Source organism: Anser anser, assembly GCF_964211835.1.
Source record: "Anser anser genome assembly, chromosome: 1".
In the NCBI taxonomy this organism is placed as follows: Eukaryota; Metazoa; Chordata; class Aves; order Anseriformes; family Anatidae; genus Anser; species Anser anser.
Window position 1 is genome coordinate 128,276,742 of NC_139720.1, and position 23,487 is coordinate 128,300,228.

Genomic DNA, 23,487 nt, shown 5'->3' on the forward strand with positions numbered 1-23,487 from the left:
AGCTCCTGGGGAGGAAGTCCTGATGCAACAGGGCCTTGTAGCCAAGTACAGCCTGCTGCTGCCTGGGTTTTGCTGGGTGCTGGGCTATTTGCCATGCACTGGCCACCCAAATAGCAGTAGACCTCCATGTGTCCAGCTGACAGTTTCTTCTGAAGCAGTCTCTGTACCTAAAGCACTTGCTGAAAAGAAAAGCTAAACCACATGATATTAGTCATTTTTTCATTTGTGTTTCAAGTTTCTGAGCTTCATTCAAAGGAAAATAGATGAAATTCCAGTCAGCTGAAAGAGAACTGGATGGAGATGTTCGTGCATTTTGCTTTGTCACTTGGTGCACTGTATTTTTCCCTGCAAGAATTAAATACTAATATATCCCTGTTTAGCCTTAGTATCTACTGTTGAGAAAAGAAGAAATCTAATGCCAAAATGGGAGAAATATTTGCTGTCAGCACAAAGTCTGGGACTATCTGCATGACAGTATGGGTTTAGTCTTTTTTTTTTCTTTTTTTAATCATTGGATTTGAAAAATATAATTGAACAACTGCTTGGCAGTTTGTTGTCAGCATTGTAACTTTCACAGAAGAGCAAAGTAGTGTTGTTACTACTTTAAAAGGAAGACACTAAAGAAGAGCCATTCCCTGGCTTTTGTTTTCTTAGATTTTCTTTTGAGAGATTAAAGTAGCTGAACTGCTTTCCTTACTGCTGCAAGAGGGAGTGTAGATCTGTGTAACTGTTGTAAGGTTCATTAATTTTTGTAGAAGAGAAGGTTTCATAACAGCAGTTTCTGTACTGGATGGTACAATCTGGATCATGCTGATTATCAGTTGCAATCTAGACGGATTGTTCTCCTGGGAGAGTGGAAAGGGATTTCATTCACTATGTGCAGCCTGATTAAAGGATCCTTCCCAGAGGAGACAGAAATTAATTGTGAGTTGCAATCTGCAAATGGTAAAATTTCTGACAAGGAGTGGAGGGGACAGGATCCTTTACATTTGTGTGAACCACAGTCAGTAAAAGGGGAAAATGAAAAATAAATAAAGCACAGAAGAAGGAAGACTAATCTGCTGGAAAAAAAATAATAAAAAAAAAACAACTTTTTTTGCAAAAGCACCTTCTACCATTGCTAGAAGAAGCTAAATGAGCCTGTTCATACTTCTCATTTCCATGTGCATGCTTTCAGTACTTTGAGATGAGGCAGTTGGGAGCATACTGTGTAGCTTTCATGCCATTTTTGCTTTTTTTTTTAATTTCATTTGCTAAAGTGTTTTTATTCCTCAGTGATTCTAATATGTCTTGCTCCATTAGTTTCAGCAGCATCTACCTAATGTAAGCTCTTGCATTCGCTTTCTCACCATTAGCCTTTTAGGAAGGCAGATTTGGAGTTCATTAACCATTTAAAACTGACAACCTAACAGCATCAAGTGTCAGGAGTCCAAATTTCACAGAAATAGGAATCTTACAAAGTGTATGAGTTGAGATACATAGGTTTCTCTCCTGGCCAGCATGTCAAGCACATGAGGAGAAAAAAGCCTCTCCACTCCCCTTCCTGCGCATAATTTGAATTTTTAATTTGTCAAGATACCAAGTTATAGCAGCTTTGGAGTCTGAACTCATCTGCCTGTAGAACAGGTACACGGTGGAGAACGGTGATGGAAAAAGCAAAATGAGCATTGTTCTGCTCTCCAAGCTACCCAGAGTTCTAATGAAAATAACATTTCATCGTTCATATTCATTGAAGCTTTTGTTTCTACACGTTTTTCTGTCCAAAAAGTTAAAACAAAAAATTTGCATCTCATTTTTTTACCCACTTATTTCTTTGAAAGTTACTTGAAATAGCACGTATTTCTGTGGTGACTTGCGTAAAGCTAATGAAGATATTCTTCATCTGTGTTTTGTAGACTGCTGGTGGTCTGCTAAACACCTGCTAGTTTTAGTGCATGGATAGCTGGATTGGACATTTGGTGCTGGCTCAGGTCATTTCTTAATGGAGCTCAACAGCTGGAAACAAGAACTACAGTAATTTTCCATTTAAGCAGTTCTGAATTCACTGAAGAGATGTTTTGTAGTTGCAAATGGGAAGTTTGGAATCTGTGAAACAGTCTCTCTAATTAGATGTCTTTCACATTATGAAGGTTTGAGACTTTCCTTTTAATGCAGAAATATAAGTTACATGAATGTAGAGGATGTAAACAGTTCCAGCTTGGCATAAACATCCGTATCATCACTGAGGGAGCAGCGTGTATTCATACAGTGAAATACTGAAATATTGTGCATCTGAAGACACCTTAAGTCTATAACACTTTCTCAGAGAAAATCAGAGGCAGTTAAAACCTTTTCAGACTACTAGACGGAGCCTGATTTGTTCAGGAGGTAGGTAACTTGTTACGCACACTTGACTGACAGTGTTGTGGTGTACATAATTCACCTTACAGGTCACAAAAAGTTTGAGATGTCTGAAGAGGAAATACAGTTGTATATTACTGTCCTGTGGGTTTGTCTTTTTCATTACAGTAGCTGTTGCAAGTGTTTGCTTTTTATAATCTTTTAGATTTATAATAGGTTTCTGGACTGTTGGAACTACAAAAGAGGGACCGAGGAAGCAGATTTATGTATGACATAAATCACTTCATAACTCTTAAATCTCTCAATTTTTTTTTTGTAGTGGCCTACAAATGAGAGGATTTAAATTAGCCTGAAAGAGTTGTTGCTTTAAAATTTTGAATAGTTTTCTAATTATTCTCTCTATATATTTTTCTTCTCCTTATGATTTTGTTTTGTTTTTAACTGAAAAAAGTGAGTTAGTTTGATAATGTTTGGGGGTAAGAGGAGTTTGAGTAAGCCTTTGAAGTTTCTCTTATGGAATTGTGGAACCATAGAATATCCTGAGTTGGAAGGGACCCTCAAGGATCATCAAGTCCAACTCTTGTCTCTGCACAGGGCCACCCTAAAGTCAAACCCGATGTCTGAGAGCATTGTCCAAACGATTCTCAAAGTCCAGCGGGCTCAGTGCCATGACCACCCTCTGGGTGCAGATCCTTTTCCTACCACCCAGCCTGACCCTCCCCTGTCCCAGCTCTAGGCTGTTCTCTGGGGTCCTGTCGCTGTCCCCAGAGAGCAGAGCTCAGCGCCTGCCCCTCCGCTCCCCTCGTGAGGGAGCTGCAGGCCGCCATGAGGCCTCCCCTCAGCCTGCTCTGCTCTGCTCTGCTCTGGGCTGAACAAAGCAAGTGTCTCATGTGTTATCATTTTGTTTTTATGTTACCTTGCTTTATTTAGATTTACTTTCTGAAGTGTACCGCATTCAATATTCCATTTCCATACGTTCAAAGAATGAGGTTTCCAGGAAATTAGAAGATCTTGTGACATCTGTAGTTCAGATGAGAATTGTGCCTAGGCTGGTATCGTACCTTCAAACAGAGTTCAATACCAAAAAGCCTGAGGAAGTGTATGAGAACAGAGTAAACTTACAGAGAAACTCCTGTGGTGAGTGTTCACAGCCTGCAATGGTGTTTAATTTCGTTTTTAATAGCCTTAATGGATTTTTTTTTCCTCATCAGATGAAGTAGACACATACTCATCACACATAAAATTTTAGTCTCTGTAACTTCCTGTGGAAGAGTGCCAACCAGCTTGCTTACATGTTGTGGGAAGGAGTACCTCCCTTTGTTTTGAATGAGGTACCTGCTAATTTCATTTGATAATCCTTAATTTGTATTACGGGAAGAGATAATAAACGAGTCCTCCCTAACCACCTTCTCAACGCCCCTCCTGATTTTTACAGACCTCTGTTAAAGCACCTATGTTTATCCTTTTTCCTGGATGAGGGATCTGTTCCACAGGTTGGATCATTCTTGGTGGCTTTCTGTGTTTTCCAGTTCCTTTAGGGACTGAGGTGGGTTATGCCTGTGAGAGAAAGGAGATGAGAACTGCACACTACGGTGTTGGATGGATTTATACAGTGTGTTGCTAGCACTTTACAATGCAATTTTTTTCCTTTCCAAAGTATTAGCAACTATGTGTTCAAAGCCCATCATTTCTAGCTCAAGATAGCAGTTTTTCTCCAAATGTATAATTTTACTTTTGTCTGAATTGAATTTCTGTTTTTCCCCTTTTCTGGCTGATCTGTGAACATGTGGAAAACAAGGGCCTTGATCCAGATCCCTGAGGGATTTCACTGGTCTCTGGGATGAAATCCTGCCTTTTGTTTCCTGGCCTTTAATTGGTTACTTATCCAAGTTAATCCTTTAAGAAACAAAGAAAAGAAAGACAAACAGTAAACTCCTTTTAATCTGCATTAGTTTTTAGTGTGGACTTAGGTCGCAATTTCAGTCTTCTTCAGGAGGCAAAAACCTTTTAATTTGTATGTTTTAATGAAAATTGCTGTGAATTGCTCATGCAAAATAGAAAAGAGCCTGTTGGACTTGCATGAAGACAGCACTGTATTGCTGAAACACCAGTATTTATTGATTAGATACAGAGCTGGATGCTGTCATGAAAGTTAATATGCATGGGCTACACAACTAACATATGTAAAAATAGCAACTGTTGTGGGATTCTGTTGACTGAATTTATGTGTTTGTGATGATGCTAGTACTCAAGGTTTCTTCCCAGTCTACAGTCTAACAGGCATTACTGGGACGCGACCTTTCTTGTCCCAAAGGAGAAGCCCAGATGAGTTACACCCTAAAAGTGTTGTTTACCTGCAGTGACTGGCCCATGTGTACACATCTGTTTCACAGGTGGTGTGTAAGTGAAATGAACTCCATTTTGAATAATTGAGAGCTACAGCATATTGTCATTCTACATCTCAGTGACAGAACCAGATGAATACTATTGTTCTGAGAAGTATAACTAAATTGATAAAATTGCATGTAGTTCTAACAGCAGACCTGGGTTCTATATGAAAGCATACATTTTGAGATTTCCAAGCTTTTGAATGGTAAGGTAAATTATCATTACAATTATAAGTAATTTCATATAAAGTATTTAGTAGATGAAATTTAATTAAAACAAGATAAAAACAATAACAATAAATAAATTTAATTGTAGCACCTAAAAAAAAAAAAACACCCACAAACACACACAACACCAGAAAATCTGCCAAGGAACATATTGCCCCGATCTTTGCTTCTTTTTCTTTTAAAGGAGGTTTTCCGAATTTTAAAAAAAAAAAAAAAAAGACAATTATTGTTAGGAAATAAAATGTGAAGAAGTAACAAGCTCGGGACCTTCATGGAATGTGAACATATATAAACTGAATCATCCTGGCTTTCCTTTCTCCCTCCCCTTCTGCTGTATATAATCCTGCACAGGGGAATGCCACAGGTAGTACAAGTTTGTCATTTTGTTTTTAGTTTGCCATGAAAATTCAGAACCACATAAATCATTTCCTGTCTGTCCCAATAGTGATTTTGTAGGCCTTCTTTGTACATAATTTCCAAGTACTTTTCAACCTAATTAACTAAAGCACCAGTAAATTCTTTCATTAAATATTTTAGGAGTTACTGTTATTTTGAAAAATATAATGGTTTTTAATCAAAGTAAATGTGACTAATCCTGAAATATTTAAACATTTTCATTCTTGTTTTGTTCTTAAGCCTTGGTATAGTTTAAGTAGTTTAACTGATGAGAAGAGGCAGTTTTGCTTCTTTTTTTTTTTTCTTTTTAACTATAAAAAGTATGCCAGAAGAATAGGCATCTGAGAGAGATCAGAAAACAAAGACCCAGCAAAATCATGTTTTGTTCTGAAATTTCCCTTATTTGGGGGCCTGTGTGCTGTTTCAGTTGGTTTGTTTACTTTTCCGCTTGCTTGTCTGCTTGGATTCCAGTGTCATGAGCTTCAGTGCATCATGGATACAGCAATTGCAAAATTCTCTGACACTTGGTATTCTATTTCTAGGGCACCAAGTGAATCAAGTATAGTGTAATGTAATCATAGCCTGTTTAACTCTCTCTGGAAAGAGAATTATAGCATAGTAGCAGGATTTAGACTAAAATGATGTTTTTGTCCCCATTTTTGTTCTTTTGTACTCAAGAAATAGCATTTGTATTTGGGAAAAATGTATCAGTTTCTAGGTGAACACTAGAAAACATTTTTTTCTCCAGACACTTCGAGTTTTTTTGCATACGCAAACTAATTCCAAAAGCCTTTAACATTCAAGCATGGTGACTACTTCAGTGTTGCTTTCTCTAGAACTGTGCTGCTGTAGTAGCCAGTTCCCAGAGGGGACCGACATTCATGAACAGTTAGGGGCCTCCTCCTCTTCACTGTTAATTGTTGACTTCAGACAACTTGCTTGCTTTGTCCAGACTTGTTAACTGTGGCAAGAGTCATGCTGCCAGCTGAAATGACACTGGTTTTCAAGAAGATCCAGTGGAATGAAGGCTTTGCTTTTGTTGCTTTGGTAAGACCAGACTTTTATCTGGAGGGACATCTTTTATGTAGAGGATTGCAAATTTTCTCCAGGTAGAGAAGAATTAAGGTGCCAGCAGTTCATATGCCTCTCACAGCACCTCAATACAGGGTTTTACAACCGTGCCATAGAACGGTAAAATCTTTCACACGTACAATCTCCTTAAAAAGAAAAAAAAAAAAAAAAAGGATTCAAATCTTTACAAAGACATGCTTGAGCTGTAATTCAGGAGACATGTTCATCCAAGTCCAAAAGTGATTTAGTGTAGACATTGGTTGGAAAAAAATGCATTTATGTCTGCTGGAACATGGGCTAAATGTGAAAATCAGTTATTTTCAGATTGTCCAATATGTGGTAATACATCTAACTATTTGCGAAGAAACTGAAGTTATAGAATCATAGAATCATTAAGGTTGGAAAAGACCTTCAAGATCATCTGGTCCAACCATCCCCCTACCACCAAGGTCACCCACTAAACCATGTCCCTAAGTGCCAGGTCCAACCTTTTCTTAAACACCCGCAGGGACGGTGACTCCACCACCTCCCTGGGCAACCCATTCAATAATGGGGCAATAATATGGAATTTAAAAATGCTTTAATTGCTTTGTCATCTATGTTCTGTTTAATCTTTGTCAAACATCCTGCTGATAAACTGCTGTGGATGTATGCCACACCTGATCCTGTGGTCACGGTGCCCATTCTTGGTGGAAGTATCATCTGGTATGTAGAGCAGTGTACTTGAACATCATTCAGATTTCACCTTTTGAGTGACGTAAAAGCCAGCATTGTTGCAACACCTCCTTGGACTGTCCAAAATGTGATTCGCTGGCCCCATGGACTTACTGAAACACACTCCAGGATGCTTACCATGCCTTCCTGATGAGCTTGGGCTGGTGTAAGTGAGCTCTGCATCTGAGTTGCACCTTAGGCCTGTGACCGCAAATTTCCATGCCTCAGTTCTGTCCCAAAAGTTTGTGCAGCTGTTCAGTGAAGCAGATAATATTCAAACTCTCTTTTCTTCTTTCTTCCCCTCTGCAATACTTTTTAACACAGTTCAATCCCCTCCTCTTCCCCCTGCAGACCGGCTAGTGCCGTGGCAGTGGCAGCAGCCGAGGCATTAGTCAGCAGCCGAGGGTGGCTCCAGTGGACTTGGCCACCTTGTGTGGGTGGCCTCGGGCAGCGCCAGGGCTGTTCCCTCTCCCTTGCTCCCAGCAAGTGAGTTATGAGACGTGCTGCATCCTGCCTGTCTGCTCATACTCAGAGTAAACCTGGAGCAGGAGAATAAAAACATTTTTACTTGCCTGTGCTTGTGACAGTCTGGTCATAATTGAGGGCTTGATGAACACTAATTTCCTGATCCATTCATTCACCTAACCTAGTTTCAAGGAAATTACCCTGTGTTGTGGCTGGAATTTCCTCATAGATGATGTCAATGGACATGCGTGCAGCTTGGGCAACTGCTGCTCTCTATATTAGCTGTGCATCCATCGGGCAGACTGTACATATCCAGCTGATACTAAAAATACTACTCATATTCAGGAGCATGTGGATGGTCTTTCTACCAAAGCGTAGGTGGGTAGAAAGTAGGTACAGAGGAAGAAACTATTTAGACAGCCGAGGCAATCAAATGAGCAGGCTGGTGCATAATCACACGTTACCTAAAGAATTTTAATTTTCTCTATAAAGGCTGCTTAAAATTCCCATTCCCCTCTCTGAAGCACTATGGGGTGACCTTTTAGGAAAACAGTTAACTCTGTCCTTTTGGGAAACCCCAGGATAGTAGCAATTGATCATACTGTCACAGAAAGTATTTCATATGAAGCTGAGTGCTGGTATCATGGGAAAAACTGAAATTCTGGACATTTCTCTTATTTTATAAGTCTCTGACAAAGTAAGGGCATTTTGACATCTGAAAGCCTCAGTACTTTTTATGTTTGGGCTCATTCAATTCTCTGAATTTCGGGTAGTCCAGGTAGGACATTGATTATGTAAATTAAACACTTGAAACACGTTAGAAATAGAATGATTTGGCTTCTCCCTCAGAACGCCAACTTTATATGTATTCAGCAGGAGGCTTGTTTATGCTTCTGGTCATCCACAGCTGGAAGAATCCAGTGACTATTTCTGCTTCTTTGCAAAAAAAGACACTTACAGACTGGAGTATCAGAAATACCCTAAAGAATAAAGCTTTTGTATTGTTACTAATAGTGGCCTTGGATTTGCACATGAACCTATATAGATATATGTGTGTGTGTATATGTGTGTATATATATATATATATATATATATAATTCTGATGCATATAAACAACATTCAGAAATAGTAGCTGAATGTTAAAAGGAAGTATTGTGGTCAAAGAAACAAGGCACAGTTCTTCCCCTGACCTAATCACCGAGGTTTTCTGAAAGGTCTCAAGATCGGTAACTCTCTTCCTCCCATGTATAAAAGCTTCAGTGTGTTTATTTGTATTTTCCCTTTTCAAGCTGACAAATTATGTTAAGCTTAAAAACATCAGCGTTTCCAGCTCATACAGCCTTTTTTTTTTAATTTTAGTTTTTATGAATTCATTAATGTCTGATGTCGTCCTTAAGAATATCTTCATGGAGTAGTATTTTCAAATAGCAGTCCCAAAGGATGAAGACTTCAGTACACTTTCATAACAAATGACAAATCCCAGTTGAGTAAATCTTCTTATCCTCATTCCTGAGTAAATAAGCTGTTGCTCGGAGAAGCCCATATTTGTTAAGGGAGGGTGAAGATAAATATATTCCTGCAGAATCAAGAAGTCCTGACCTAGCTGGTGCACGGGTGACAGTTCAATAAGAATTTTCAGATGAAATGTTCTGGAGACACAAGACCTGAATAACAAAGGTAAATAGACAAGTCAGTTTCCAACAACAACCGTAGAAAACCCTGGAATACATTTTTAAAATATCCTGAAGGAGGAAGCTTGAACACAGACCTACCTTTCTTCCTCTGGCCAGGGTAGAATAGTTGTAGGGAAGGGCCGTAGTGCCCTCAAGTGAGAAAAACTGACTTGCATACAGCCCATTACGTGCTCTGCTTTGCCTGTTTTGCTCCCTTCTGTCACAAGGTTTGCCAACGAGCCAAAATACATAAATGAAGGGAAATGAGACTGTTTAGATTACACTGTGACCTCATCCAAGAGACTTTGTATGCCACCTCAACCATTTCTGTAATCACTGTTAATTCAGTGTTGGAGGAAACTGCTGCGCAGTGATAGGGGTTTGCAGTGTACCGCACTGTCCTCAAGACCACTTCTGTTTGCAGAACCCGTGATTTAATGCTGGGCTATCCTTCCATTGGCTTCAGCAGGTTTTTGACTGGCAGGTTGCTGCTTAAATCTATCTCCTCCCTCTGAATATCTGTACACCAAATCATGGTCGTTATTCATGCTTTTATCAGCTGCTTCTGCAGCGAGAGGACACCTTGTCCCCTTTCATCTTTAGGATTCACTTTCCAGGCGATTAGAGAGATTTGTGCCTGACAGCTACACGATCTAATTACACTCGCCTTGCAGAAATAGTGGGATTAAGATTCTGTCCGTTTTGCTGATGCATTCTGGTGCGTGTTGAGAGTCAGCCTGGCCTTGGAGTCAGGCACATCTGAACTCAGTTTCCACCACGTGCTTCTTGTGTGACAGAACAGAAGAGTAATTAGTGGAGGCTGAACAAGGCTGACTGCCACCACTTAGAAAGGAGATTTATGGGAGTCAGCATACCGGAGGAAGATAGAGGGAAACTGTAACCGGAGTGTCCCTGAAGCACTAGGCTAGAGATACTACGGTAAAGAAGAATATGCTACTCTCTTTGCTGGTGCTGAAACCACTCTGAGGCCAAAAATTCAAGATACACAAGGATATGTGGAAAAAATACTGAACTTGGCTTGGTTTTGCAGCCTGGTGATTAGGACACCGATGGGAAGGGGTTGTTATGGGTGGTCTGGTTCATGCTGCTCATGACTTTTTATTGCAAACATTATTGACAAAATGATAGCTTTCAAAGGAGTTAGATAAGTGGGAAGGAAGTGTTCATGCCAGGAGATGCCAAGGGATGGTGGCAAATTTGAGGACCCTGCTGTTGGATTTTGGGTGTCTAAATTCCACAAAAGTCCTTCACCTTTTAAATCTCATTTTGTGTCTGTGGCCCAAAGGAATAAGAACTGCTTGCTTCTTGGGAGTGTTGAGATTTTATTAATGCTGGCTTTATAGTTTGAAATTCTTCCTCCACCAGCCCGATAGGTAGAGATGAATATAGGGAAAAAACTAAGTAATGTGAAAGCTTACTTTTTATATCACTATTTTGCAGCATAAATTAACGTATCTAGAAGGGCTTAGAGGACATCTTTTTCTGAAATAGAATTGACCTCCTTGTTATGGAAAGGAAGAACAGAGGAAAAGGAGGAGGAAAAATTATATTAAGAACTTCAGCTCAACTTGCTTAGCACGTTCTTTGCTTTCACATTGCCCTGCATACCTTCTTTAGAAGTGAAGGAGATTTTCATAAATTATGCTGGGTCTTCAACTGGAGAAGAGACCAAAACACTCTGTTGTGAACTAGTCCCTGAAAAGAAGTCTCTGTTGTAGAGATGTGTGTTGGTTCAGAAAGAATTTAAGTTGAGCTTGCTTGGTTCTCCTAGCCACTGGTAAATTTGGTAGATATTTGACCTGTATGGGAGTATGAGTGATGTAGAGCAATTGGACAGGCAGAAGGAAACTGTCTGGTTTGTGTGGGAGGAGATGTGTGTCTTCCATTTCCTTTTTTTTTTTTCATTAGAAAAATTTGACTGTGAAAGTGGTACTTGACCTGGGACTCCCAGCACACAGATCCTTGTTGTATTTGAGCTTTTATCCTGTTGGGGCAGGAACCATCAGACTTAAAAGATCATAGAGGATTTGGTGGTTTTAGGGTGTGGAAAGTTTACATGTTTCCTAATAGACAAATGAAGACAAATGAGTAGTACTATATTAAATTTCATGAAGATGCTTTCAGAAAATGTTAACGTTTTTTCCATGCAAATATATGGGTTAGTATAGCCCAACTGAAAATAAGACCTTCTTTTGTACCATTTTTATGGAAGAGTAAAGCAGTAAAGTAAATGGAGGAGTCCAGTCGGTAGGTTACAGTGACCGTTCAGCACGCTCCATGTGCTCCACCAAGTTTTGTGCTGTTCTGTTCAGGCTCTTTCTGCGGGTGCAGAAGGAGTCGTGTCTTCATCTGCTTTGGTCCCCGTGCTTTTTACCTCCTCTCCTGAACATGCAATGGCTGCTTTCTGACCTGTCTACTAGCTCTGAACAAGCAGCGGCGTTGTTTGAGTGGAGTTCTCCTTTCTGTTCCCAAGGGCCAGAACCAAATGAGGTTCCCCATGCTGATGTGTCACCTGTGTGGGCACTCGTTCTGAATGAGCAGATGAATGAATGTGTTCGAGCGTTAGACTTGCATCTGCTTCTGTAAATTAAGAAGTCCCGAATCTCCTTTTACAGTGCAGCATGTAATTTCTACTGGAATACACTGGTTTCTTCCTCCTTTGTCAATGCTTCTTTTGCTGTAATTTTTAGCTGGCTACATTTTAGGTTTCATCCCAAACACATTCTGTGCTTTATCTGTGCAAATGTCTAGTTGTATCAGATTCTTCATACAACTCTTCCAGTGGAGTTTTCATTGCTTTCCAGCTAGATCTGAGAGTCAGCTCTTCATCCTCATCCTTCTTGACTTGAAGTTTCTTCAGCACATCCAGCCGATGCTCTTTTCTTGAGTTTTGTTGTCTGCTGATTTGCAGGAGTCTCTCAGCGCTGGTGGTTCTATTACCTCCCTAATGGCTGCGGCAGATAATGCTTCTCACTTGCCATTCCCACCTCAGCAAAGAAGCTGGGAGGCTCTGCAGAGTTTTGTTCTTGATCTTTTTCCTAAGATTTCCCAAACTCGGGATTTTAAGTAGGGTTACAAGCTCATCAGAAGTTCAGTTGTTTCTGCTGCCACCTGCAAGTTAAGCAGCAGCAGGACACTTACGGGTATTGCAATGTATAGTTAATTTCTTACTTGTCAACACAAATTTGATGACTCTGCCTTGTGCGCAGCTCTCAAAACTACCCCTCTTCCAGATGTGCTTCCTTTTGCCAGCCTAAAATTCCTGTGTTTGTATTTGGCGTCTTTTCGTAGATAAATTTTGGCACTGTTAGTGTACAAAATGACTAATATGGGGCTCTTCAGAGTCTTCACGAATGTTGAAACTTTTCGGCTTCTTAAACTGCTGTACTCCCATTGCCTCTCATACCGGCCAGTGTTTTCTTTATAGTCCTCCAAGAGGTCCTAAGTGCTTTTGGGGCTAAATCTTAGCTGTCTTGCCTCTTAGCTTTTACTCAGAAGGTCACTGGAGTATGGAGCACTTCTTGTGGTGTTTATAAGTACCTTACCAGAAAAGGATGTTGAACTATCGCTCGGGCTTTTAAGTACTCTTATCTGTATAAACAAGTAATAATTTTACTCATTTTGTCAACTATATGTGGTTGGGATTTTAAAGCTAGACAGCCTTCTTGACAGGGAGAAAACCAGAGTGAGAGAGGCGATAGCATGGATATAGTTATTGGTGAAGATACATAAAGGAGAATATCAGCAATTTTATTTTGTTGTGGACAGATAATATATTTTACTATTCTTTCAGGTTAGCTGTCTGAGCTTATTGTAATACTCTGCAAAATAGTTATTTTTGTTCAAAACAAACAAAAATGGGGAACATTTAAAGAGAAGTTGTCAACTTAAAAATCACAGTCAATCTAGAATGACTGAAATGAAAACTCCTAGTATGGAAGGAAATCAAGAGCTTTTTTCCACTCTTCTTTTAGTTTTACTTGTGGCACTGAATGGCACCTTTTTGTATGTAGTTTCATCATATATTCAGTCCACCAATGAAACTGACTTTCCCTTAAAATTGTGGTAAGGTGTTAATGTTTAAAATATTAGTCAAAAAATTTTAAAGGAAAATTAGTGGATCACATTATTATGAATCCTTTATCATTTAAACAAAATGATACAGACAAACCTGAGTGTAGTTTAATTTGCCACTGTTTCTTTGCTGTCTTTTTCTACTTCTGTATATTGTATTTCCATTGCGTTTTTTTTTGTTGTCCAACTTCAAACTGAACTTGCAAATTTTAAAGGAGAATAATAATTATTATTTTTTTTCAGAGTGTTGGAAAGAAATTACCTCCATCTACAGCAACTCAGGAGCCAGCAAAAATAGAAGTGGACAGCAGAACAAAAAGTAGGTTTCATAGCTTTTTTGTTCTTTGCACTTTATGCTATTAAGCCTCTTTGAAGAAAGCTGAGCATTTTTCTTTGGTTTTGGCTAAAAGAGTGTCCTGGTTATATGAAAAGCAAGGATGCAGATGGATATATTTAGGACAAACTTTGAGGAGGTGGTACACAGACAGAATGCTTTGTTTCACAGAATCCTCTGAATTATTTTTGCTCTGATAATTCTACCATGAGTTTTTCTGCCACTAAAAATCAAATTAAATTACATGATCAGATTTCAACCTTGAGGGCACTTTAGGATTAATCAGAGTTGAGTAAGATCCAACTTCATCTGCTGTAACTTGTAGGTGGGTCATAGAAAAATATCTCTGGTTTTGAGTGCCCTTGCTTTCTTCCTCTTTTTTCTTTGTTTATATAGCAGAAATAATTTCTGTGGGTGGTATAGTTTGTATGGAAAAAGAACAGTGTCCAAGACCTTCAGTTTTGTTTTGGTTATTTAGACGCTTAGCAGAACAAAAATGAATAATTAAATCTTCTAGGAAGAAGTCCTAGCAACTCTCAGTGGTGTTCTAGGGAGGTGTTTGTAACTAGCTTGCCAAATCCTTTGATTTTACCTATATACATTTACAACTAAATGTTACCGATTCTGGTAGGAAGCAATAAGAAGGAAGAGAACATAGCCATGTATTACAAAATAAATTGCTTATAATATAAAGTGTGGATTTTTTAGTCCTTCTCCTTCCCCAATGTGTTTATCCTTTTAGATAGTTAACAGACAGTGTTTTGTCTCAAAGCTGAAATACCTACAGACAGAGGAAGGCAAGGATCTGGAGTAGCAGAAGAAGAGAGGCTGACAAAAGCATGTGGTAAAGACCATGTTTACCACATGCTTTCAGCTCAGAGTTGCAGAGGTAGCTTAAAACAGCCCAGCGAGTTGCTATCCATTAGCTGCACCACAGAAACTGACTTGCTGTGTCCCCTTGATGTTCACTGGTGACGCAAGGCTATTTATGTGAAGCACTGCAAGAGCTCAGTTGCCCAGAGGAAGCAAGAACTTGAAATACTGAAAATCATGCAAACTTGTACCTAGAGCAAAGCTCCAGAGTGAATATGCTTTGGAGTCATCTTTCCCAACCTGCAGCTCGAGCAGGTTAAGTTGGCCTACGTGCAGGTGCCATCAGAAGGGGTGATCCCATGGGCTTCCCACCTGCAGCACTAACGCTTCTGTGGTGAGCCAGGCTGGGGAACAGCTGCTTCTTCCCACATCAGCTCATTCTTCTGGCAGCTGAAACTGCTCACTAAGCCACATCCCAGGGTACTGGGGCTTTATACTTTTACCATGTATAAACACGTGAAAACTCTTCTGAAGAAGGGTTGGAGAACTGTACCTTCCACCGTGACATATTTTGTCCCTCCCTCTTGGGCTTCAGCTGATTCCACTTTTGCCTGAGATGGTGGGGCTCCAGGCTTGCTTAGAACTTTTAATTGCTGTGCTAAACAGATAATGTGCTGTTTTCCAAAGGAGTGGCGTGAGATACAAGATCCACAGATTCAGCTGAGTGTGGAGAGGGGGCTCTTGGGTATGTGATTTGTATTCCCTTGGGATTCCTGCCAGGGATGTATGCTGGAAGCAAGAGAGATTGCATTTGATAGATGAGTAATGCAGTTTTTCATTTCCCACCTGTTTCTTTCCATGACTGATGCTGTTATTCCTTATTCTTTACTGGATTTAAAACAAAGCAAAACAAACAAACAAAACACATCAAAATAACAAATAAAAACAACAACAAACAAAACAACAACAACAAAAACCACGCTGTGGAATAGCTTGTGTAGCCAGGAAATGGGGAGCAGCACCACCTTCCTTCTCTGCACAGGAGGGCTTCAGCATGGGGTGATGATGGTTGCTGACTCTCCCCACGTCTCAATAGATGAGTCTGTTTTGTTTTTTTTCTGTACCTTTCTTGATATGGTGGGAGAGTGTCTGGCAGCAGGGGACTTACTGTGCATGCTGTTTGCTCCCGTGGTACATGTATCACAGTATCACAGATTTCTGGTTGGAAGAGACCTCAAGATCATCGATTCCAACCTTCGACCTAACACTAAGTACTCCACTAAACCATATCACTAAGGGCTACATCTAAACGTCTTTTAAACACCTCCAGGGATGGTGACTCCACCACCTCCCTGGGCAGCCCATTCCAATGCCTAACAACCCTTTCAGTAAAGAAGTTCTTCCTAATATCCAACCTAAACCTCCCTTGGCGCAACTTTCGCCCATTCCCCCTCGTCCTGTCACCAGGCACATAGGAGAACAGACCAACCCCCACCTCTTTACAGCCTCCTTTAAGGTAACTGTAGAGAGCGATAAGGTCGCCCCTGAGCCTCCTCTTCTACAGGCTGAACAAGCCCAGCTCCCTCAGCCGCTCCTCATAAGACTTGTGAGATGGCCTAAGTTCTGCAATGGGTTGAGTTGGTCAGAGCGAAGTTGGAACAGTGTGTTCTGTAGGTACATCTCCCGACAGTATGCTGTGTACATTTCCCTAAGAAAAGGCCTCAAGATTTCAGGGAATAAAGAGATGACTCTTCAAGGCCAAAGAGAAGACAGAAGAACTTTTACTCAAAGAGAAAATACAGTGAAAGCCCAAAGGCTTAGAGCTTGAGTGGTCCCTTGGAAAACAAAAAGGGAAAGGGAATATCACTAACCTTTTAGGAATGAAAGAATGCATTTTTGAATAGAAGAGGGAATATCTGTTTGGTTTAGGCTTGTGGTTACACAGACTTCTAGGGGACTTATTCTGCTGTTGAATTTTCAAATGTCTTATGTATCTGGGATGACACAGGCATGCTTGCATGTATTTATAAGTATATATATGTATACATAAGTATAAATACAAAAATCTGTGGGGTGAGATTTTTTTTCTTTTTCCTATGAAGTAGCTTGCTTTCAGTTTAAGTGTCTTTTGGTGTAAAGGCTGTATTATACAAAATATTTATCAATTTTCAAGTAGCTCTGATGGATTCTGAAATTCAGCAAAGTGAAAACATTCACGGTGATTGACAGAGCTATTGTGGATTGCTGAGGTTGCAAAAATGGAGTTTTAGTAAGCATACGGCAAAAAAAGCAAAGGCAGTAAGTCACGAAGTACAGTGACCGTGGTACTTAATTTGATTACTCATTCACTGATTATTTACAGTTCCTGTTAACCTATTACATAATAGGAATACCCAAATCCTAGCAAGCCACTAATCTTTTTTTGCATGATGGTAGGAAGAGTATAAAGAGTATCCGAATCTGGATTAATGAGGCCCTAATTAATTCTTTGATGTTGTTGTTGTATTTTATGAGGTGGTGTTTTGATAGTTTGAGTCTGATGAAGTTCTATGAAAGTATTTTTTTGGTGCAATCCATTTCTGAGTCTTGAGGTCAATGATTAATAATAAAACCAAATTCTGCTGAGTGCATTGGTTTTTTGTTTTTGTTTTTTAACTTGGTTCTTTTTCTTTCCATCTGTTTTGTGGGTTTGGTAGCTATGTTGTAATTTTTCACTAGACTTCGTAGGTTTTATTCAATTTCAGAAAGCTTTTTTATGAGCAGTAGTTAAAAAGAGGAAGCTTAAGCTCAAGAAGCGCTAACTTAATGCTGCTTTTTTTCTTGCAGCATTAGTGTGTGTGTCCATATCGATTGTTGTACCATTTAGACTTCCATGATTAAGCCTCAGAAATCAAGTATATGGGGTCGTTGTTTGTTTTACTAAAAAAAAAAGTATCTATGAATTTCTGAAAAGTTAGACGGGTGAATCCAGAGCCCAATAGCTGGATTATTTGAGATGGAGGAAATCTTGCCATGGGGCAGAACAGACGTTGCCTAACAAGAAGGAAGCAGCAGCAGAAGTAAGCAGAGGAACCTGTGTTATGCTAGCCCGAGAAAAGGAAATTCCAGAGTCACTGTCCCCTGTGAAATTTAAGCTTGAAGGTTTGTACATCTGCAGACTGTTGTCTTCATTGTCACAGCTTAGCCTAAGAGTCTGGCAGGAGAACAAATAGAAGGGGCATCCTTTTAAAATGAGCAGTATCTGCTGAAACAGTAAATGGAGTTTGCTCAGTTCTGGTTTGGACAGTATAGTATTTAACCAGCCTCTCAAAGGAATGCATATCAAACCACGGGATTCTGTGGGTGAAATACAGTGCTTGCAACAGCCTAGGTAACAAAGCAGCTGTATTCTGTAGGAAGGCTCTCTCTTGCTGCCTTTTTCCCTCTTTGAGGCAATGGTGTTTTTTGTTTTCTGTTTTTTTTTTTTTTTTTCTGGGGGCTTAAGGCTGTATCAAATAGGCCACATTTTGAACACAGGACAGACTGTGAGACATAAGGTGTTGCATGTTAACCATCCCCCTAAATCATCCATTTCTTTTTAGAAGATAGTTTGTGATAGCTTGTTTAATGTTTGGAGGGGTCCTAAGCCTTTTCCCTCAATGAAGCATGGGCAGTGACAAGCAACTCATAGTAAGTATCTAGATCCTTGTTGCTGTTGTCTTTTGCAGCTTCTGAGCTATGATGATGATGCTTGGAAGGGTAGTGGTGTTTCACCATGGGCCCTTAGGGGACTGTCAGAGAAGCTAGCAATGGCTTTGCTCTTCCTTCCGAAGGACAGGATTACAAGGAATGTAGGCAGAGAAAGTGCTTGCTGATGTGTCATCATTGTACCTAGCCTCAATCAAAAATCCCAGGAGGCACTCATGGATGCATGTCTTCAAATGGGCTTGTACCCAGCCCAAGCCCTCTCAGTTTAGAACGTGTCAGGCCAGAAGTGAAACATCTTGCATTAGATCCAACTTGCTTGATATTTAAGACATATGGCAAGGTTCATCTGCTCACTCAGTTCCTTGGGAAATGTCCATTGTATAAGGCAGGTTGCTTTCTGTTGCCTGGGAGGAGCTGCAAGTATGCAGGGAGAGACTTTGTGGGCTGAAAGAGTAAATTGTTGTTGGATTAATAACTAGGACCGGAAAGCTCATGAATATCATCTTTTCTCCTCCCTTAGTGTTTCCAAGATGTCTGCTGCTGGGGGCTTATGGGGAGGTATATTTTAAAAACATGTTTTCAGGTCAGGGGAAAGAAAGAGAGGCTTCTGGAAGAACCATCTGTGATTTATAAACCCAGCCTTGGATGTCAAATGTAAAAATGGGATTTATCATCCACAGTTAAGGGATGCATAATACTGGCATTTTAGTCTAAACCTTTAATTTGTCTTAAGCCTATTTACCAGGCTTGTAAGAGGATCTATTATTTTGACCTTTAGGGTTTTGTTTTGTTTTTCACTAGGAAAACCCCCTAAATTCAGAAAGTTCCAGTGTGGTCTCTGCTGTGTTTGAACTTAGTATTGCCTTTTATCTTTTTTTCCTTCCTATCTAAACATAACTGCTGAAATTACGTACCTTTATATCCTCTTGCTATATTGAGCTCTGCTGAGTAAGGACAGTTTTAGTACATTATTGACATAGCCTATTAGATTTTTCTCTTCTTTTATTAATCTGATTTGAAACGTTCATATTACTATGAGTCCTGTTTGGTTTTGGTTTTACTTACTTAAATCATGTTGGCCTACCATTCCCATAAGAGAAGTCCGAAAGCTGACTTTGTCCAGTCACTTCAACTGTTTCAAATCCGTCAGTGCTCTTGAGACCTAGCTCTGTCGCAGTGTGATCCAGACGGTCCTCACTGGGCAGGGGAAAATATTGATTTAGTATATGTCAATGTGAAGCACGCTGCAGGAATCCAGCCTCCTACTGCACATAAACCATGTTTTTTTTTTTCCATGGCTGTGCCTTCAGCCCTGCGTTCTTGTGCCAGCCTTCAGAGCACGGGGCAGCTGTGAGCATCCTCCAGCTCCCTCTCACAATAGTTGTCTCCTGGCTTTTTATGGACTGCATCAGCATTCGCCTGAGCCTAAGACCTGCTTTTTCATGAGTCATTTTTCTCTAGTTTAATTCCTTGTTTCTTTGCTATCTGGATATTAAAAAAAAAAAAAAAAAAAAAAAAAGTGAAATAAAATAAAAAGGCAAGGAAAAGAAAGAAAAAACGCAAGAGCTTGGCGTGGAGAACAGAAAGGTCATGGGAGAAATGGTCATGGTACCATTTCTTGGTACCAAAACTACAAGATAAAGATTCATAACCATTTCCTATATAGAATCATAGAATCATTAAGGTTGGAAAAGACCTCCCAAATCATCAAGTCCAACCATCCCCCTGCCATCGACCATGAGTTCTTCAGTCAGTCTTGCTGCTTTTGACAGCCACTTACTATGGGATTCACGCGTGTATCTACTTTTAAAGGAAAAGTTTAAAAAAAAAAAGAAGAAAGGGAGCAACTACTTATCTGATTATTGACTGACTTTTTCAGATGCTGAAACCACAGTCTTCTATTCACTCTGTCTGTGGATGTCTTCATCCTAGTCCAAATTTGCAGTCTTCAAATAGCAAAGAGGAGCCGAGGGAGTTTTGCCTATTGTAAGATTCAGGAGACACGGGCACACTGGACACCTGCTGTTGAAAGCATTCTTTAACTTCAGATGCGTGGGATTCATGCACACCTCGGGCGAGAGCCGCACCACAGACGTCCTTTCAGAACAGTGCAGTTACTGTCGGGTCACGGCCGCTGCTCTCTGGTGATGAGCTGTGCATGGTGCTCGGCTCCCCACTGAATGTGGAGATGGTATGGTTACGTGATGGTGTGCTTAGTCAAGAGAGGAACCATTTGCGTAGTTGAGAATGGGCGTTCAGGAGGGATACTCCTTGGGGCCAGGTGGTGGTTGCCTCCAAGAACCCAGCCTGGTTTCTGTTCTGGTCTGTATCACAAAAAAGAGATGCTGAGCCTGTACCCAGTAACCAGAGGCTTCACAAAGTGTGCAGCACTCAGCTTCTGCAGTACAATATTATGTCTACATCATCTTTGCACTAATTCACTGAATCCATTATTTAGCAAAGCTGTTTTTTAGGATGGGAATACTCTTCAAACGGGGGCAAAAAAGGGCAAAACAAAACACAAAGCCATGATTATTTAAGGTAGCATACTCTGTGAAGTGTAAAAATGTTCTGAATCTCACTGGTTTCTCTTACATGCTGCTCTACATCTACCTGACCTAAGTTGGTGTGTGTCAGCCTCCCTGCAGCTTGCACATAAAAGGTTATTATGCTGGCCTGAAGGCAGGATAGTGAGCAGGGGAAACATCCCAACTGGATCCGTGAAGAGTGATCCAAACCCTTCCTTCCAGACTGCAGCAAACTAGCAATTAGACATCCCTTTTACTTTCTGAAACGAGTTGTGATGTGGTGGTCAGAGGTCATCAAAACCGAGACATTTAAGTGAGGTGAAGACTTCTACAAAGTCCCATGTGCTTCTACAAAGGGTCCGGTAATTTCTGTGAGCATTTCTTTGGTCTTTTTTAACCTGCTGTCTTAGAATATCACATACCTTTATACATTATTTAACAGCTGGAATGCACATTCCCTTTTATCTGTAAGACACATTGACATACTTGTCTGTTGCACAGCAACATGTTGTAACTTCTTTTCATGACAACTGCTTTTTAAGATTTCTGAGGAGTGCTGGCTGCTGTATTTTCCAGATGAAAGTTGAGATGATGCCCGTATTTATAGACAGTAAATGGAAAAGGGAAGAGGAAACTTTAGACTAATATTCAAAAATCTTGTATGCTGAGTGCACAGAAGGCTTAGTTTTGAGTGCCTTTGCAGTTATCAATGTATTATTTATTATTTTGTCATCTGTGTAGATTCAGAAATGCTTGTTTTCTTGCACACCAGGGGATAGATAAGCTCTGTCAACCTACTAGCTCCTTTATACTTCCAATTTGTGTGACCTGTTTGAAGGCTATACCAGTGGAAGCATTGAAGCGAGTGTCAAACACAGGCTTACTCTAAGGAAAATGGTTTGTGGCAGGTTGTGGTCTGGAGCCATTCTGTTTGAGATAATCACAGACTCACAGCGTGGCTGAGGCTGGCAGGGCCCTCTGGGCTCACCTGCTCCAAGCCCTGCCCAAGCAGGGACACCCGGAGCAGGCTGCACAGGGCCAGGCCCAGGCGGCTTTTGGAGATCTCCAGGGAGGGAGACGTTGGGAGACAATGCTTCTGGGGTTACAGAACTGACTCCGTGAGGGACATCCTTGGGAATTCTCATCAGCGTGGAGTTTTTTAAATATGAGAGCATGCAGAGACAGCTGTGGAACATTTTACAAAGATTTTCATCCTTGGATAAGCAGGTTTTATAAATTGATAATTTATCACATTAAATGTTCTTCCTTTCAGCCAAGGAGTATTGCAAAGTGATATTTCCATACGAAGCACAGAATGATGATGAACTCACAATCCGAGAAGGTGACGTCGTCACACTTATCAGTAAGGTAAAAAGAATATTCTTTTTCCTATAAGCAGGGATGCAGTTTTTAAAATTCAATTACCATAAAATTCCTATGTGTGCCTTTAACAGCATCCTTCTTAAAATAATGCTATTTTAGCAATGAAACATTAAACAGATTTCATAGAGTCCTACAGATCTCTCTTCCTCTTGTGCTTTAGAGCCTTACCTCGATAAGATTGTGTGAAGAACAGTAGACATACTCTTGAGTTTATGAATTTATACAATTAATTTTAGTTTGAATGTATTGACAGAGCAAAAATTGATTGACAGAGCTAAATTGATTCCTGTAACAAACATAAAATTCTAGAGAACATAATGGAAGATTCAAGAAAGTAGCAGCTTTGAACATCTCTGTTAGGCGTGCAAATTGTCTTTATTGTAGAAATTGCGAATTAGAACTTTTGGTTTGATGGAGACGATGTGTGTAAATTAGTTGAAGGAACACCTGTTTAAAATGTTGCTGTCCTTAACGCTACCATAAAGCAGAAAATCCACACAGATTTTATACAGAAATGAAATTAAATCATTTAAGACCCCAGTGTTCTTTTCTTAAAGATTACTAGAAATTGTTCAAGATTAGAAATGGAAAACCGGTGTCAAGATTTATACTAAATCTCTAAAAACTGTGTGTGGTGTCTAGTCAAATAAATAACTTACAGCAATAAGATGTTGAGCAAACTTTTTTTTTTTTTTTGGTGGAAAACTTGTACAACACTATAGTTTAGCAGAACTTAATTTCCTGCTTTTGCTTAAAGACCACAGTTTGTTTAAACGCATTTGACTTCTGGACATAGAAGTATTTGGGAAAAAGGTAGAAAATGGAAGAGGCTGTGGATTTCATGTGCTTTAATGAAAGTGAAAGCACAAATTCTATAACTGACAAGTTTCATAAGAAATTGTTACTTAACTTAGTAATTAAAAATAACTGGAGGGGGGGGAGGAGGGGGAAGGGAAATTCATCTATGGCAGTGTTCATTCTGGTTTAAGCTGTTTACAAATTCAGAGGATATCTTCTTTGTCCTGAAGAATATACATGCAAAAATAATCAGACATTGGTAGGAAAATAAATTGTGAATTTAATAAACAGTTTGTCGTGTTAAATATCCTTTAATGGGTACTGAAGCCTAACAATATCAACATCTTTCTTACAAGCTTCATTGCAGTGATCTTAATTTGGATGGAAGGGATAGGCCTTCAAACTGAAAAACTCATACATGTCTACAGCATGGGTGTATATGAATGTATTTCTCATCTGGTTTTTTTTTCATGTCTCCATTTTTCCCCTCCAGTATTTATTAGAATTACAAAAACAAAACAAAACACCACAACACCACAGTTGCCAAATGAGTCCAGCCTAGCCGTCCTTCTTAA

At 39.8% G+C, this 23,487-nt stretch overlaps 1 protein-coding gene across 7 annotated transcripts in view; it reads left to right on the forward strand.

The window, feature by feature from the left end:
- The window catches only part of SH3KBP1 (SH3 domain containing kinase binding protein 1), a 255,788-nt gene that overhangs the window by 180,397 nt on the left and 51,904 nt on the right, over positions 1-23,487 (forward strand). For all 7 annotated transcript variants that reach the window (XM_083850240.1, XM_083850241.1, XM_083850242.1 and 4 more), the window contains 2 exons: positions 13,613-13,688; positions 22,005-22,099. In XM_083850240.1, coding sequence (XP_083706366.1) covers positions 13,613-13,688; positions 22,005-22,099 — 171 coding nt within the window. The remainder of the gene's footprint in view (positions 1-13,612; positions 13,689-22,004; positions 22,100-23,487) is intronic.